Raw genomic sequence first — 16,383 nt, 5'->3', positions numbered from 1 at the left:
CTGTGAGAGGGATGGAAGATTTTAGGTTGATGGAAGCTCTCAATTTTATAGGCTCCTGCTGAGAACTGCCAGCTCGTCTACAAGGTGGGCTGCCAACAGGCACATCTGTACCGCACAGGCCGGGCCGTGGCAGGGCTCACGGCAGTCTTCAAATATTTAAGGACCTACATTGTGAAAGAGGACTTTGTTTTGTTCTGTGGTTAAAGCAGACAGACCAGGGTAGCAGTTGTAAGGAGACAGACTTTAGCCTGCCGTAGAGAAGGATGTACTAACAATAATCACAGGAGCTCTGACTTATGATGAGTTCCCTGTGCCTGGCACTGTGCTGGCCACCTCAAATGGACAATTTTTGAAAGATTTTATTTATTTGGGGGGCGGAGAGCAAGAGCAGGAGGAGGGGCGGAGGGAGAGGGAGAGAGGGAATTTCAAGCAGACTCCGAGCTGAGTGTGGGGGCCCGATGCGGGGCTCTATCTCATGAACCTGTGTCGAAATCAAGAGCTGGATGCTAGGCACACCTGGGTAGCTCAGTTGGTTAGGCGGCTACCTTTTGGCTCAGGTCATGATCTCAGTGTCCTGGGATCGAGCCCCACATCAGGCTCCCTGCTCAGCAGGGAGTCTGCTTCTCCCTCTCCCTCTGTGCTCTCTTGCTCTCAGTCTCTCAAGTAAATAAATAAAATCTTAAAAAAAAAGAGTTGGACACTTAACGGACTGGACCATGCAGGCACCCCTCAAATGGACGATTTCTATCCTTCCAAGATGAGTGTGATCACTCCAGGCTCTACCCAGTATCGTCCAGCCTGTCAGTGGTTGGGACGTGAACCCAGTGGTTCTTTCTGCTCTCCTGTGGTGCTTCCCAAAGTCTGACCAGGACGTGCATTTGGAAACAGAAGTGTTTCCGTGGGCTCCCACAAACAGCCTGTCTCGTCAAGAAAATGCTAAGAAAAATGAGGTGGGCACTAATCTGAACACATGGGTGGAGCTGGACTAGTTGCCTAGAAGGTCTGTCCCAGCTCAGGGAGTGGAGGGTTCCGCCCCGGCACAGTGTTCCCTCTGGGCACCCTGCCTCAGTTTTCCTCAGGGTCTCTAGCTAAGCTGCCGGCACAGCATAAGGAGTGGCCTCAGTCTCCCTTCAGGGAGACAGGAAGCAATTCGGGACATTACCGCCCATGACTGCAGTCCGCCGCACCAGTGCATCCCGGGGCTGACACCTCCAATTTCCTCTCTTTGCATTTCCTCTGCCTCCTACCCAGCAATTTACACTCGAGTCGGGAGCAGCTTCTGTTGGCGTGAACATTTGGGTTGGTGACAAATGGGTTTATTTCCACGGCCCTGGCCAGCACTGTGAGCTCTGGACAGCTTCTACCCTGAGCAATCTGGCTGCCCTCCAGCTCAACTGAGGGGTCCTCAGGGCACATTCTGATCCCATCACTTCCCAAGCAGCTGGTGTCATTTTCCCATGTGGGAAATGGGCTGTTTGGGGTGGCCCCAGCCCTTGGGAGCCCCTGCCCAGACTGCCTCCGACTGCCCAGGGAAGAAGAGGAGGGGAGATGTCAGGGATGACTGAGGAGCGAGGCCAGGAGCCAGCAGAGTGTGGCTGTTCACACAGAGCTGCCTGACTCCTGAATCTCCCGTGCTGAAAGGCCAGCTTCCCACTGGCACCCAGAACCATTCTTTCTCTGTTTGATTTATAAGATAGCAGGGAGGGCTGGTAGGCTTGGAGTTGGAACAAAACAGAGGGAAGGAAAACGTCATGGGAAGCAACCTATTTTTGAAAACTGTGAGCTGACGCCAGGAGATTAGGTTCTGTTTGTCTTGGCTGATGGGCTTGTTTAAACACACACACACACACACGCACGCGCACACATGCACACGCACACGCACAGAGTATGCTTGCTGTCTGGGTCTGCTCTGGCTGTCTGGAAGCATGTTGGCTTTGTTCAGCCCACCCCCTGCTGCCAGGAGCTCAACTCTGTCCACTGCAAACCCCCTGTCAGCAGGAATTCTGATGCTGACACAGCACAAAGCTGCCTCAAGAGGCCCTCGCAGTTTCTGGACGGTTTCTGGACTGATCTCAGATTCCTCTGTAGCAGCTAATGCCTGGAAGAACTCCCCCTACAGGCTGGGAATGGAGGTCAATGGTGCATTAACGGGACACTGGGTCCCCTAGCGTGTGGCACATGGACAGCTGGCCCCTGCTGAACGAAGGCAAACCTAGCCGGGCTGCAGGTGTCACGAGCAAGGTCTGGGAGAGGCCACTCGGGGCTCCTCGTTAGGGCTGGGTGAGGGTACTTGGCTCGGCTTTAAGAGAAACCTGATATCACGGCTTCATGGAGATGACCTGTTTCTGGTCGGCCTCCCTGCACCAGGCTGGGCGCTCCTCCAGAGCAGAGACCACGCTCCACACACCTCTGCTTTGCTCTGCGTCCGGCCCAGAGCAGGTATGCACCCACCCTCAGCTGCTTGGGAGCTGACGGCTTCAGGGGAGGAAGAGGGCACGACAAGAAGCGGCCCGGGAGCAGGCACAGTCACTTTGGCTCGGGGCACTGTGGACTGGCGGGGCCACCCGAGCCGGGCCTTCAGACACTGCGAATGTGTGCCAACAGCGGGGTGGGAGGGATGGCACTCGGAGGGGGGAGCAAGACTGACGACTCTGAGTGCCAGACAAGAAGATCTGGCACTTGCAGCTTAGAGCATCCTTTCTCCCCACCTCCAGAAGGTCACTGCTTCTGAGGGCAGCACAGATGCCACTTGGTACAAATGCCAGAGTCGTCGGAGACGGGTGTGACGGAGAGCTGGCTGCTGGCTCTGGCTGGCCAGGATCCCTGACGCTAGTCTGAGGGCGGCCCCGGGTGCCAGCCCTGCTCCCGGACCCCTTTCTGCCGTGCCCCCCGATCTGCAGGGCGGCTAAGGGGGCATGGAGGCCAGTTAGCAACAGATGCTCACAAACCATCAGGTGGCCAACCCCAGCCTGGAATCCTCAGTGTTCAGGAAAAGAAAGGAAGCTTCTACCTCATCTCAGTCTCAGGACTGGCTCAGGGGGCAAAGTGTGGCTAGAAGGGCTCCTGCGTGCGGGGAAGGTTGAAGAGGGCCTGTCACAAGTGTTCATGACATAATGTTGAGGAAGCAAAGCGACACACAACATTGTACACACAATAGGATCTCAATTACATCTGAAATGAAAACAAACACGGAAAAAAAGTCTGAAAGAAAAAGCATCAGAACATCGACAGTGGTTATTTGTGGGTGCTGGAATCAAAGAAAATGAGTATTTTCTTCTTTATACTTCCTTTTTTCTTTTGATGGGCATGCATTCTGTAATCGGCATTTTATAATCAGGAAAAAAAAAGTCACTAAGGAAAATAAGAGAGCCTGGTACTGGCTTCTGATCGGTCCCAGGAAGCATGAGGCTGAGGAAAAGCCTACAGGGACTCAGTCCCTTCCCACAACAGTCCCCCTGGGCCCCGATCCTGCCTCACTGCTGGATGCCCAGGGCCAGAGCTTCCACAAGATGAGGCCCTCCCTGCTCTCACCTGCAGCAATTCCAGATCGGACGAATCCTCCTGCCCGGGGACCATTTCTGTTAGCATCTCCGACATGACTTTTGTGTTGCCTCGAACAACATCCAGTTCACTCCGAAGCCTGGCAATCTGTTGGGCCAGGGGGATGGGAGTAGGGAGGAAAGCAGGAAGCAGAGGTCAGTCAAGCTGCACCTGTCCAGTGACAGTCCCCTTCACCATGACATCTAGGTCACACCTCTGAATGTGCTCGGCATTCGAAGGCTTCTTGTCTCACTCTGGTCTGTACGTGAGGGTGAGGGAGAGACCTGAATGGGGCCGTGAGGCCACCACACAAGGGCCCTGATTACCGAGAGTTTGTCATGGGTGACTGCCGGGAAAGAGCACTGCATCTGGTGTGGACGGAGCTGGTGTGCAGCTCAGCCCTCCCACCGCAGAAGCCTGAGTGGGAAGTTCATCTCTCAGGCCTCCGTCCCTACTCTTTCAAGTGAAAGTGGTAGAGCATGTGACTGATCCCCAAGGGCCCTCATCGTTATAGATGCTGGCCCCAGGGGTTTACAATCGAAGCATTCTGGTCCTCCAAGGGGCTGGCCGGTTCAGCTGCACTTTTCTGGTGTGGCAAGAATGAGGGAAAGGGACCAAGAGAAGACTCGGGGGGAGACCGCCTCCCGCCCCGGCTCCCTACCTGCCCATCCAACAGAGCTCCCCAAAGCCTGAGCCATCTTTCCTCCAGTAGGGACACCATAAGGGACAGAGCTAAACCTGTCTGAGCCTCAGTCTCCTCACCTACGGAGAGGGGAAAACACTGCCCACGCCTCAGAGCTGCTAGGAATGACTGAAGTGAAGACCCAGTGCAGGGCTGGTACCCATGCGCCCAGTACCGACCCAATCCCTTTCCTACTACAATAATCAGAACGCTGGATTTTGCTACGGCTCTCAACTGCAATTTGACCTAGCTCAAATGACACCTTCTGTCCTCCCTGAAGCCTTTACTGACTCTCCCCTGCCCCTCTCCCTGAGGCAGAACCAGCCAGCCCCCCTCCTACAGCAGGCCCCGCTCTGCCCCCCACCCCATTGCTGATCTCCTGGGGGCAGGGACTCTGCTGAGTGGAGGTCAGTACTCTCAGCACAGGAAAAGGGACGGGGGCCTCAATAAATGTGTACTGGATGGACAGATGGACAATGGTCAATAAGGACACTGGCCTAGGTCCCAAGAGGCTCTTCTCCCCTCTGGTTCTGCCTGGTGGGTGAACTCCTCCGGAGTCTTAGCCACAACAGGTTTCTGGCCCTGGAAGCTCAGGAATGCAACAGACACCACATGGGCTCAGAAGCCCTTGGGGTCCCTCTAGGCCAGGCTGGGTTCCTGCCGGCTCTGCATCCATTTTCCCCCAGGGGCAGGACCCATGCCTTCTCGCCCATTCTAGACCCTCCTCCAGACTGTCCTGGCTGCAATGGGAAGGCTCTTCCCAAACTCCCACGGAACTGACAAGGAGTCAGTGGAAGGTCTCAGTGGGACCATCCAACTCCAAACACGTCAGACTCCCCTTTGAGCAGTAAGTGGCCCAGTTCTGCCGCTGGAAGCAGAGCCCACAGCTGCCGGAGACTTTCTGCCCCGGGGGCTTGAGTGATGACCACAAGGTCTCTCCAGCTGCCTGCCAAGTCCACGATGGCTCCATGGGGTCGGAGGACGGACTACCACCCTGTTCTACTGGCCCAGCTGGGTTAAATGACCTGACTGAAGCCACACAGTGAGTGGCGGAGTGGGGACTCAAGGCCAGGCCCGTCTGACCTCTGGCCCTCCTCCTCCCGCTCACCTCCTCAGGGCCAGCAGAGAACAGAAGCGTGAGTGGCCCTGGCACGACGTTTCAGTTAACCACACCTCATCGCTTGACCCCTCTGTTTAAATGAGTTTCCATAATAATGACGCTGTCACAAATATTAAATAAGGACTTAAAAAATATAAACACTGGAAGAGGGTTTTGGGTTTTTTTTCCCCCCAAGTCTGATCAATTCTCAAATTTTAACTAATGGACATTTTAGAGATTCATCTAAGTACTATTTTCTGTGATTCGTCTAAAAAAACTCCAGTTTGGCGTTAAAACGGCATTGGCCTCTCAGGAAATAACTCAGGGAAGGTGGGCAGTGTTTGGAATAAAGGCAGGAAGCGCGCTTCCTATGGGACTCCCTCATGCTGGCCTCCGCCTCCACGGGAGCTCGCTGATCGCGTCCCCAGCCTCTGATGGCTGACGCTTCTTACAAGATCAATCCAAACCTCTCTGTGTGACTCACAAGGCTGTTCAGGACGCAACTCCGTCGCTGTGCTTTGGCTCCCCCTCTGCCTCTCGGATCCTGCACCAATCCTCCAAAGCTTCCAGCGGCTGTTCCCGTGAATGCCCCGCTCCTCCGTGCCTCCCGGCCCCACACCTTGTCCGATGAAGCCCCCCTCTAGCTTCAAGAGCCTCAGCAGCATCAGCTCCCGGGGTGACCCTCCAGGCAGCGCTCAACTCTGGGCTCAACTCCTGGTTCCCGCTCCCACAACCACGCCACCACCCTGTCCGCCGGACTGTCTTTGCCCCTGTCTCCCCGCTACACGGTGAGCCCTCGGGAGAGGGCCTGGGCCCTTCCGTCTGTGGGCCGCCGCCACCTAGCACAGCGCCTGGTCAGGGAAGGCGTCTGTATGTGTCCCAGAAGGGTGAACGAGGCCAGGCGGCCACCTTGCCTATGGCCCAGAAGTCTGCGAGTACCTGTTCTGAATTGGCCGTGATGGGGCCTGTCACACTCAGGGCCGGGGCCTGCGGAGCGGAGTAGGGAACAGGAGGAGGCGAGGAATAGGAGCTGGTACTCGTCCTCTGCTGCGACTGGGACCTGGGCATGGTTGCGGCTGGATCCACTTCGGGGACGCTCTGGCACAGCAACAACAAAGTCCTTGGTTCACCTGGGCTGCCTGTGTGGCCGGGCCTGGCACCTACCCCACCCCAGGGTGGCCCTTCCCGCCATAGCAGCTGGCAGGCAGGCAGGGGGCCCAGCTTTACTGCTGACTCTGAGGCTGGAGGAATCCCTCTGCCCCCTCCGCACCCAGGTTCTCCATCCACGCAGGGGGCTACCAACAGCTCCTCGCCGACACCAGAGCCGCTCAGGAAGGCAGCACTGAGGGCGCTCTGTGAGAGCTTTGGTCAGGGTTCCCATTATTAGGACCACCTCAGAAACTGAGTGGAGGGGGCCTGCTACGAAGTTTTGCTAATCACGGATCCCTATTTGGTATGAGAAGATGATGTTTTGGCCTTTACGAGGAGACTAATATAAATAGTAATTATGCAATTTACTGAATGTTCTTTGTAATTATAGGCACAACAACGTGGTTCTGTGTCATTATTAGAAGAATAAAACAGGTTACGTTTATTCCACAAAGCATAGTAGTGGTTTGGAGGGATCATAATGAGAATAACGTTTTGCAAAGTATAATTTCTTTTTTTTTTTTAAAAGATTTTATTTATTTATTAGAGAGCGAGCAAGAGAGAAACAACATGAGACGGGAGAGGGTCAGAGGGAGAAAAGCAGGCTCCCCGCTGAGCCGGGAGTCCGACGTGGGACTCGATCCCAGGACTCTGGGATCATGACCTGAGCCAAAGGCAGTCGCTTAACCAACTGAGCCACCCAGGTGCTCGCAAAGTATAATTTCTTATGCTTTCCTTTTGAGCATCTCAAATAGCCTCCTGAACATTAACTGTGATCCATGCAAAAGACCTGTACAGACGCTCTGGACTTCCTGACCCCATTTCAGAGATGGGCAGATGAGGGGCCAGCAAGGCAGAGTGTGCCGGGACAAGGTGCCGCTCCCAGATCCTGGAGCTGCCTGGCTCTCCCCCAGGACCAGGGGCTGATCCCCAGCCAGTAGAGGTACCAGCTTCCTGGGATGAACGGCATCCATTCAGTCGCCCAGAGCTGCACCACGTTGTAAGAGCTTCCATGGCAGGCCCCTAAATGGGCCAACCCTCGGCTTTGAATTCCAAGGCTGGTGGAATTCAAGGGTGTCTGGATGGATGCTGAACAGTTGTAGCTCAAAATAAAATTTCAATCTATCTGAAATGTACAGTCTGAAAAAAACAAAAGCTGCCCTTTGCCCCACGATCAGTGACGTCATCAGCTCCCCCACATTGCCAACACTGAGGCGCCTCAGTGTTCTCCCAGGGAGATGCCAGTATCCCCACACCAGATTCCCGGGGCCTCTGAAAAGTAGGTGTTAGTGGCCCTCACGGGATAGATGGCTCCGCCCAAGCAGCCATTTCCACGAAAATGTCGGAACTGATCCCTCTATTATATCCTTTCACAGTCAGATGAAAATGTGGTGGGGGGGAAGATCACTGTTGCCACTGAATCACCAGTCAACCAGCTGTCTCACTCCTGCTTTCTCCTTGTTATTAAAAAGAAATGCCCTCAAGCTTTAAGAAAGCGTGATGACAAGCTGAATAATTCAAAGGCAGCAACAGAAGGGTGGTGGCAGTGGCTGGCCCGTTCTGCAATAGGTCTTTCTAGAAAATGCCAGCTGGAAGCTTACCCGCTGTGGTGTGTGGATGGGAGACAGAGCGTCCAAGTCTGCCATGGGAAATTCGACCCCCTTCCTCTTCAGTTCCTCGTATATATGCACCACGCCAGTGAGGTCAGGGCTGCTTCGAAAGGCATCCGCCCACGCCTGGGGGGAAAGAGAGGGCCTGTTAGGAAGCATTTCTCACCGAAGGCAGCCCAGGTGCCCTCGCAGAGGCCTATGCTCTCTGGCCAAACCCACTCTGTTCCTGTCCCCCCACCACCCCTAGGGCTGCCACGATGTGACGGGTGAAATGTGTGTTTTTAACGGTGCTGCTGAGCAGGAACAAAAACACAAAACTTAATTCAGCATGTAGTACTTCCTTGGAGAAGATGCAGAGAAATAACACCTAGGCACTGTGGCGCATCCTAAAACGCAGGCATTTCCCTCATCGCCAGGAAATCAATTCCTGGTGGCGCTCAGCCGAGGGGCGTGAAGACGCGAGCCCTGCTGCCATGCCCGCAGGACACCGCGGGGACCGCAGCGCCACTTGGCTCTGTAGAGCTCTCGGGGGCGGAGGCAGGAGCCGTAGACAAACTGAGCAGAAAGGAAAGGCGAAACTGATGTGTGACAGGAAATAAAGGCTAAAGTGGGTTCCTCAGTGGATCAGAGCGCTCGAAAGCGGAGACCGCCTAGCCCAGCCGGAGAGGCGACATGACGGTGGCCCAGGGGCGGGAGAGCCCGAGCCGCCCACAGTCTCAATGCACACCTGCCCACATGGCAAACGCCACCACAAAGCACACCCACTAGAGTGCCTTCGATGAAAACACCCCACACAGAGTTTGAAAAGAACACATATTTCAATAGACTCACTTTGCATTGATTCGTGAAACTCAAAAAAATTTTTTAGATATTTTGTTCTTGGGACGCCTGAGTGGCTCAGTCAGTTAAGCATCTGCCTTCAGCTCAGGTCATGATCCCGGAGTCCTGGGATCGAGTCCTGCATGGGGCTCCCTGCTCAGTGGGGAGCCTGCTTCTCCCTCGGCCTGTCGCTCCCCCTGCTTGTGCTCTCACTCTCTCTCAGGAAATAAATAAATATTAAAAAAAAAAAAAGAAATAAAATATTTTGTTCTTTGGAAGTTACAAAAGAAGAGAAAGGAAAGGAAAGGAAAGAACAGAATCTCCAAAGGGCTCCCCCGCCAAATGAAGCTCAGCTCTTCAGCACCGCCCTGTCCTGTCACCACATACATACCCAGAGGAGGAGGCACAGTCTCGCGCCCACGGTTCTGTTGCCAATTCTGCTGCTGTCACAAGCCTTTAAGTGCCTCCCTGGCTCTAGCGATGCGTTCCAACCAATCCTGAGGCAGCCACGGAAACTCTATCTCTAACCAACAGACCCATTTGAAGTTAAAAGGTCAGTTTCCAAAAAGCCTCGCTCATTCCGACTGATGGGTCTCACCACAAACATTACTGTCAGCTGGCCTTCCTTGATCCACTTATTTGGTCTGCACACTCGGGGATTTAGTGCCCACTGGAGGACGGCCCCTCTTGGCCAACACTTCCTTCTGGAGGCTGAGTAGGGCCCAAGGTGCCTGCGGAGGCCTGTCTGGAGCGCCAGCTGGACAGCCGTAGCACCGAGGCCTGCCCCCCTAGGGGGTGCCCCAGAGCCCCGTTCTCCACCAGCTGCTTTGGCTGCCACCCCTGGACTCAAAATCCAGCTGAGTCCCGGGAGGCTAGCTTCAAAATGCAGCTAGCATGTTCGTTTAAGGTCTAAGACCAGGTTTACAGCCTGCTGTGGAGGCTGGGGAGAAAAAAGCATGACCGTTCTTCCTGGTGCCGCTTCCTGCCTCTATTTCTACGGGAGGACAAACCGCTCCAGGGGACCACTTTTCATTTATCTTGCTCTCCATCTCAGCCAGATCGGAGATAGGAAGAATGGAAATTAAAGAACCATCACTGTGCTCTCCAGGCAGTGGAGACTTCTCGGGGCACCTGCCCCGACAGTGAGCCAACAGGCCCCCCTTCTCTGGGACTGTGTCTTCTGTGGCCCCAGGAGGGGAATACACATCCTAAGTTGGGCCAGTCAGCTTCCCCTCCTCCCAGGAGCTTGGCCCTGAGCGTGGGGAGAGCTGGACTGCTCTCCTTGGGTAGGTGACACTGTCCTCTATAGATGTGGGCCCTGGGAGGCAGCGATGTGCCCCCTGGGGACCGGAGAGCAGAGACAACCTATGTGTTGGAAGGTGCAGCCAACAGAGGATTTGGAGGGGTTTCCTGATCCCTTCTTGTCCCTTCCTCCCCAGGTCCAGTCACACCCCAGGGTTCTGGGAAGCCCTGCCTGCTCATGATAAACTGCCCTCTTTGCCTAGGCAAAAGCTGGGATTGGCATTTGATACCTGCAGCCAAGCAGTCTTGACTCATCTACTCCCTTCCCACCTGCTACTACTTCAACCCCTGTATGGGACACCCCTGTGTGGTGTGGGGTGAGCTGGCTGCTAACAGCATATGTTCATGGCAGCATTCTCTACCGATGTCAAACAGGGAGCAGGGCAGGGGGGCACGTTTAAAGGACAGTCATAAGTGGAAACACGGAATTGGGATACATCCAGAGACGCTGGGCTTCTCGCATCTTCCTGGCACCATGCTCAAATACCTGTCTTCTTCCCCAATAGGTCATACCTGTGAAGGCACACATCGAGTCTCGCCCGTGCACAGAGAAGGCAGTCAGTCACCATTTGTCAAATTAGACTGACTTCAGACCTCACGGTTACTAAGCATCCTTATTGTTCTACTTGGGAGAACACAGGACGATGGCCAGTTAGGCTGTCCACGGGCTGAGGTGACCGTGACAAAGAAAGCAGGAGCCCCACTGGACAGCTGACCCAGCTGAGATTTCAGAATCTGCTCTAGGGGAGAGGTGGCAAAGCTCAGGAAGTCTGGTTCACTCCGGGTCGCCAACCTAAAGCCAGGGAGCCACAGGGGTGGTGCCAGCAGGCTGCCCTATATGAAAGCAAAGTGCTTTTCTGGCATATGTCTACAGTGTTGGGGGCTGAAAGACCCAGAGGAAGGTCAATAGGGAGAGAAAAAAAAGAATTTCATGCTTTCATTTCCTTTGCTCCTTGGGATTATACACCAAACGCCAGACTTGAGGCCTTATACTAACACAAACTGTATTGTACTTGTTTCTATATCCCTCAAGTTTTGACAAAGTTTTAAATCATCCAATTTCAGATCAATGAATGACTGCTGATTTAGATTGTGGGTTCCGTTCTCTGGCTTCTGCCATGTTCTGCTTCTGCTCCTGGACCAGACTGCCTAGTCCCAGTGACAGGGTCTCCAGAGAGCTGCCAGTCCACATGGAATGTGGCCAAAGGCCGGGCCACCACGTCTCTGACACCTTCCAAGAACACAATACCTCCAGCTCCTGCCCCCACCCCTACCAGCTCACTTTCTTCAGTGGAAAGACAAATCTTCAGTGGAAAGAGGGTATTTTTAGATTCGATTGCTAGGAGGCAGGGGGTGGGGAGGCAAGGTAAGGGGGGGAGGGGGGAGGGGGAGGGAGGCAGGAGAAGCATGATCACCATGAAGTTACCCTACCAGGATGGTATCATTTCTGTTCCTGAAAGCAACTGCAAGGAAAGGCTGAGGGATGGCACAGAGTACAAGTGTCCTTCTTGTCTTCTGAACAAATGGGACTTCACATGAAAAAACAGAAAGGCACGCAGCCAAAGGCCAGCCAGGGACCAGGTGAGAAACAGAGCGGGGGCTGAAGGTGGCAGGAAGTTCAAAGATTGCCCTGCTCTTAACATCTCTCCTCTCTTGCTGCCAGGGAGACCAGCTCCCCTCCCAAAGGGCAAACTCCTGTGGCGGGGAAGCCCACTGGGCCCTCACACCTAAGTCAGGTAACCACTTCCAACTGCCCTTACAGCTTACGCGCTGGGCTTGGGCTGGGGGAGGTGGAGGGCAATCTGAAGGGCAGGGCCTCAGGTGCACACAAGCCTGAGGGGTATCTCTTTTGGGGGTCCCGGGGGAGATGGAGTGGCTACGGAGGGCTAGAGAACAGCCAGAGGATACAGATGCCTCGAGGAGCGACGGGACAGAATGTGGGAATGAGAGAGGCATCCACAGATTCTCTTCAAAAATCCCCCTAGAGGGCTGCTGATGGCAAACGTGTGCTGGTGCAAATGGCCCTAGCATGGCCAATCTCAGGCTGACAATGCCTGTGATCAGCATCCCAGGAAAGGAACTGGAAGGCATGGTGGGGGCCAGGAGAACATGTGAAGACAAGCACCCATTTCCCTACAGGCACAGGGAGACTCTCAGAAAAGCTGGTTTGGAGGGGCGCCTGGGTGGCTCAGATGGTTAAGTGTCTGCCTTCGGCTCAGGTCATGATCCCGGGGTCCTGGGATCGAGCCCTGCATCGGGCTCCCTGCTCAGTGGGGAGTCTGCTTCTCCTTCTCCCTCTGCCTGTCGCTTCCCCTGCTCTCTCTCTGTCAAATAAATAAACAAGATCTTAAAAAAAAAAAGAAAGAAAGAAAGGAAAGCTGGTTTGGAGACAGGCCCCCTCCCTGCTTCCACCGTAGGGGAGCAATCAGAGGGACAATGGACTCAGGCTGATACCTGGTCATCAGAGCCTCGGGTCCCACCTCCACCAGGAGTTCCAACCATGCTTCCTGGGCTGGGGTGGGGAGCACTTCTCCGTCCAACCCCTTGGCCTTAAAAGCTTTTCAAGTGTTAATACGTTCAGAGTTTAGGGCAGCCCCTCAAATATCCCAAAGCCAGCTCAAGTCCTCCCTGGGTAGGCCCTGGCCCTCTATCATCTGCAAGCCTCTGTCTCTCCATAAAATCACCCAGCTCCCCAGGGGCAGGGCTGGGATTGGCCCAGTTCCACTTCCTGGCAGCTGGGCTCCGAAGAGCATTTAGAAACGCCTGGATGGCGAGGATGGCGAGGAAGAAGCTGTCATGGCTCTGGCACCCACACATTTGACCGCACCACTTTTCGGTCTCACTGCGTTTCTACGATGGCCGGCTGCCTCCTCCCAGGCTGGCAAGAGGGCCGGGGATCCGCGGCCATTGCCCCCATCCCCACCCTTGTATCATGGTGGGAACAGAACCTGCCCTTCCTGGGGCGGGGGATATCAGACTCCCAGGGCGGACTGCCCAGTTCTTTCAAATATATTCAACAGGCAAACAAAGTCCTCTTCTTTCTCCAAAGAGTTAAGAAATGGTGGACGAGATGCAGTACGTCCACATACTCATCAGATGGGCTTTAGTGCGGATGCGTTGGTGAAAACACTGTGCACCTAAAGCTCTCGGGTGCTGGTGGGAAGGAACAGCAGGGCCTGCTGGTTTAAGTACTAAACTGGAGCATGGCCATTCCCCACCACCCAGCAATTCTGCTCCCAGCTATGAGGCTGACCCCTATGGAATCGCTAATATTTTATTATTTTTGACCAAAAAGATGGCAGTTTCACACCTAATATAAACGGATATGCATGCTCACCCAAAGACACCTGCTACCTGTTAATAGCAGCACTTTTCATAATGGCCCCAAATGGGGAACAACAGCATGTCCCCACCATCAGTGGGAAGGATACACAAACCGTGGTGCATTCACCCACAGGGACTTGGCCAGCGATGTGAGCAACGGGAACAGAGGCCGATGGTCAGACCCAGTGACAAGGTGAGCCCTGCAAAGAAGGCGTGGCCGGACAGACAGACCTAACAGAGTGCTACTGCACAGTCCACACAGATGAACTTCAAGAACACGAGAACTCCATCCAGGCTGTGAGGTGAGGGGGTCCCCAGGAGGTCAGGGCACTTTGGGTGTGGGTCATATTCTGCTTCATGACACAGGGGCTGGCTACCCAGATACGTTCAGTTTGTAAAAACTTATCAAGTTGTATGTGCTAGTTCAATCCGTGATCTCCTGCACATATGTTAGAATTCGGTAAGAAGAAAAGGCTGAAGATGCTGTTCGATTTTTTGTCCACCCCATTCCAGAAGCCAAGCCAGCCGCCAGCTCTGAATGCTGTCTGCTTTCTTCTGTTGGGTGGCCATGACCAAAGATAAAAGTTCCTCAGGAGCTTTAAAACCTGGAGAGGAAGAGCCATCCCCAGGCAGGTAAGCAAGCCCCACCAGAGAGTACTTATCCAAAGCCCTTGGCATCTTCCCAGCTGGACCAGGCTGACCCTCCAGCGTGTCCTCGCTGGACCAGAAGCCCGCGAGGCCCTCAGGGGCCCATCCTCCTGCCCCTGTGGGTGGGCGCGCATGCCGCCACCAAGCCGGCAGGGGGAGTCCTCACGACACCAGCACCGGCCGCTGAGTCCCTGCGGGCTGATCTCAGACTCGGGACTCGGAGTAGGGAGGCAGGGACAGAGGCCCCCATTTTGCAGATAAGGAGGCAGAAGCCCAGAGAGGCTCAAATACCTGCTGAGGTTACACAGCCAGGAGAAGCAGTGCTGAGAGCAGGCGGTGACCCTGATGGGAAAGCTGGGCCGGCGTCCCTGGGGACAGTCACAGCTACAGCCACTGCACAAGGCTCCCCAGTGCCCTCGCCAACAGGGACGTCGCAGATCACAAGCCTGACCACAGCTGTGCCTGTCGGGGGGTGGCCAACCGCCCACCGGGCCTGGCCACAGGAAGTGCTCCTTCCAGGTCTGACTCCAGAGAGACCTTGCCTGTGGCCACTGTGGGCCTGCACAAGGGGTTCAGGCTGGGGTGCCCCCTCTGTTGTGAGTAAAAAGTCACTATTTACTGGTCTGACATCAAATACTAGGGATGTTGAGGCAGGGGAATGTACGGGGAAAGTCCCAGAATGGGGGAGTCGAGGGCAGAAGTAGGGGTGGGGAGGGTAGAGGGTGAGGTGGTTTGCACCTCTGTGTGTGTGCGTGTGTGTGTGCGCACGCTCATGGGTGCGAAAGAAGGAGGGCGGGAAGGAGAGACATGAAGACACGCCAGGTGGGCAGAAAGAAGAGATAGGGACCACCTAAGAAGGAGGCGGCTCTGCAGTCACCCACACTCCTCCCCTTCCTCAGAGCTTCAGCAAACCACAGTCACCCATTCATTCAGAAAAACAACAACTTACCTATCACCTACTCTACACAGTCAACTGCTCTAGACCCCGGGGATATAATGTCCCTGGACACTCAGGGAACTTAGAGGCAGATGAGAGAAAAGTCAGCCTAGAAGTAGAGAAGACCATAAAAGAGGGTGACAGGAGAGAGGGGATGCTACAAACCTAGGGGTGGGGAGGCCTCTGGGGGCTGTCTGAAGGATGGAGAAGACTTGCATGCAGAGGACGCCCGAGAGAACCTCAGCCAGAGCCCCCCTTTCCTCTCCAGGCTCAGGTGCCACCACCACCTCGGATACCCCGTGCCCACCTCGGATCACAGTGCCTCCTGCCCAGCCCAGCCCACCCCCCTCTCCTCTTGGCTCCGGCAGACAACAGCACTATTGTGCTTGCTGACAAATGTACCTTCCACCCTGTCACCAGGGGGCTCGGTCTAAAATCCAGATCCCTCTGTGTACACCCAGTTCAGAAACGTGCAGTGGTTCCCCACAGCCCACAGGACAGAGCACCGACTATCAGCATGCACGGCCCACAAGCCCCAGACCATCCTTCTGGCCTCATCTTCTGGCCCCAGATATTCTTCATCACACTCTATGCTCCATGTGATGGCTTTAAAGCAGCCTCTTCTCTTTAAGACGTGCAGCTTCATTCCCCAACTCTTGAGGCTGGACCTGGGGACTTCCCTTCTAACAAATGGAATAGGACAAAAGAGATGGTGCGTGACTTCTGAGAGTCAGTCCCAAGGGGTACCACAGCTTCTTTCCCGAGCTCTCTTGGATCGCTTGCTCTAGGGACAACCCGCTGCCATGTTATGAGGACACTCAGGAGTCCACACAACAAGAAACTCAGGCCTCCTACCAATAGTCAGGGAGCAGCTGGGGCCTCCTGCCAACAGCCCTGTGGTGAGCCACCTTGGACGTGGCTCCTCCAGCTCATCGAGCTCGCAGATGAGGCAATTCTGGCTGAAGTCTTCACCACAACCTCCCGAGAGTTCCTGAGCCAGAATCACTCATCTAAACTGCTCCTGAATTCCTGACCCACAGAAACAATGAGGTAATAAACATTTGCTGTGTTAAACCCCTAAGTTTTGGGGTAATTTGTTACAGAGCCATTAATACTGAATACATCCCGCATGTGTCATGTGTTCTTGATGCACGTGCTATCCCCTTGCCCAGGCTACTTCTCACAATGACCTTTCCGCCAAGCTCCCCACATCCTTCAGGGTCCAACAGAAATGTCATCTCCTCAGTGAATCACTCTTTTAACACTGTCTCCC

General features: G+C 54.7%; 1 protein-coding gene across 6 annotated transcripts in view; it reads right to left on the bottom strand.

The window, feature by feature from the left end:
• Positions 1 to 16,383, bottom strand: part of TOM1L2 (target of myb1 like 2 membrane trafficking protein) — a 119,708-nt gene that overhangs the window by 26,989 nt on the left and 76,336 nt on the right. For 5 of the 6 annotated variants that reach the window (XM_045889723.3, XM_045889724.3, XM_045889725.3 and 2 more), the window contains exons 5-7: positions 8,072 to 8,206; positions 6,261 to 6,419; positions 3,532 to 3,648 (exon numbers count right to left, since the gene is read on the bottom strand). In XM_045889723.3, the coding sequence (XP_045745679.1) occupies positions 3,532 to 3,648; positions 6,261 to 6,419; positions 8,072 to 8,206 (411 nt within the window). The remainder of the gene's footprint in view (positions 1 to 3,531; positions 3,649 to 6,260; positions 6,420 to 8,071; positions 8,207 to 16,383) is intronic. The other variant, XM_064583000.1, reaches the window with a different exon arrangement.

This window comes from Mirounga angustirostris, unplaced genomic scaffold (genome assembly GCF_029215605.1).
Source record: "Mirounga angustirostris isolate CCGP_5_RB_7025 unplaced genomic scaffold, mMirAng1.0.hap1 SCAF_17, whole genome shotgun sequence".
NCBI lineage: Eukaryota > Metazoa > Chordata > Mammalia > Carnivora > Phocidae > Mirounga > Mirounga angustirostris.
The sequence above is the reverse complement of the archived record's forward strand: the minus strand, read 5'-3'. Positions and strand labels throughout refer to the sequence as shown.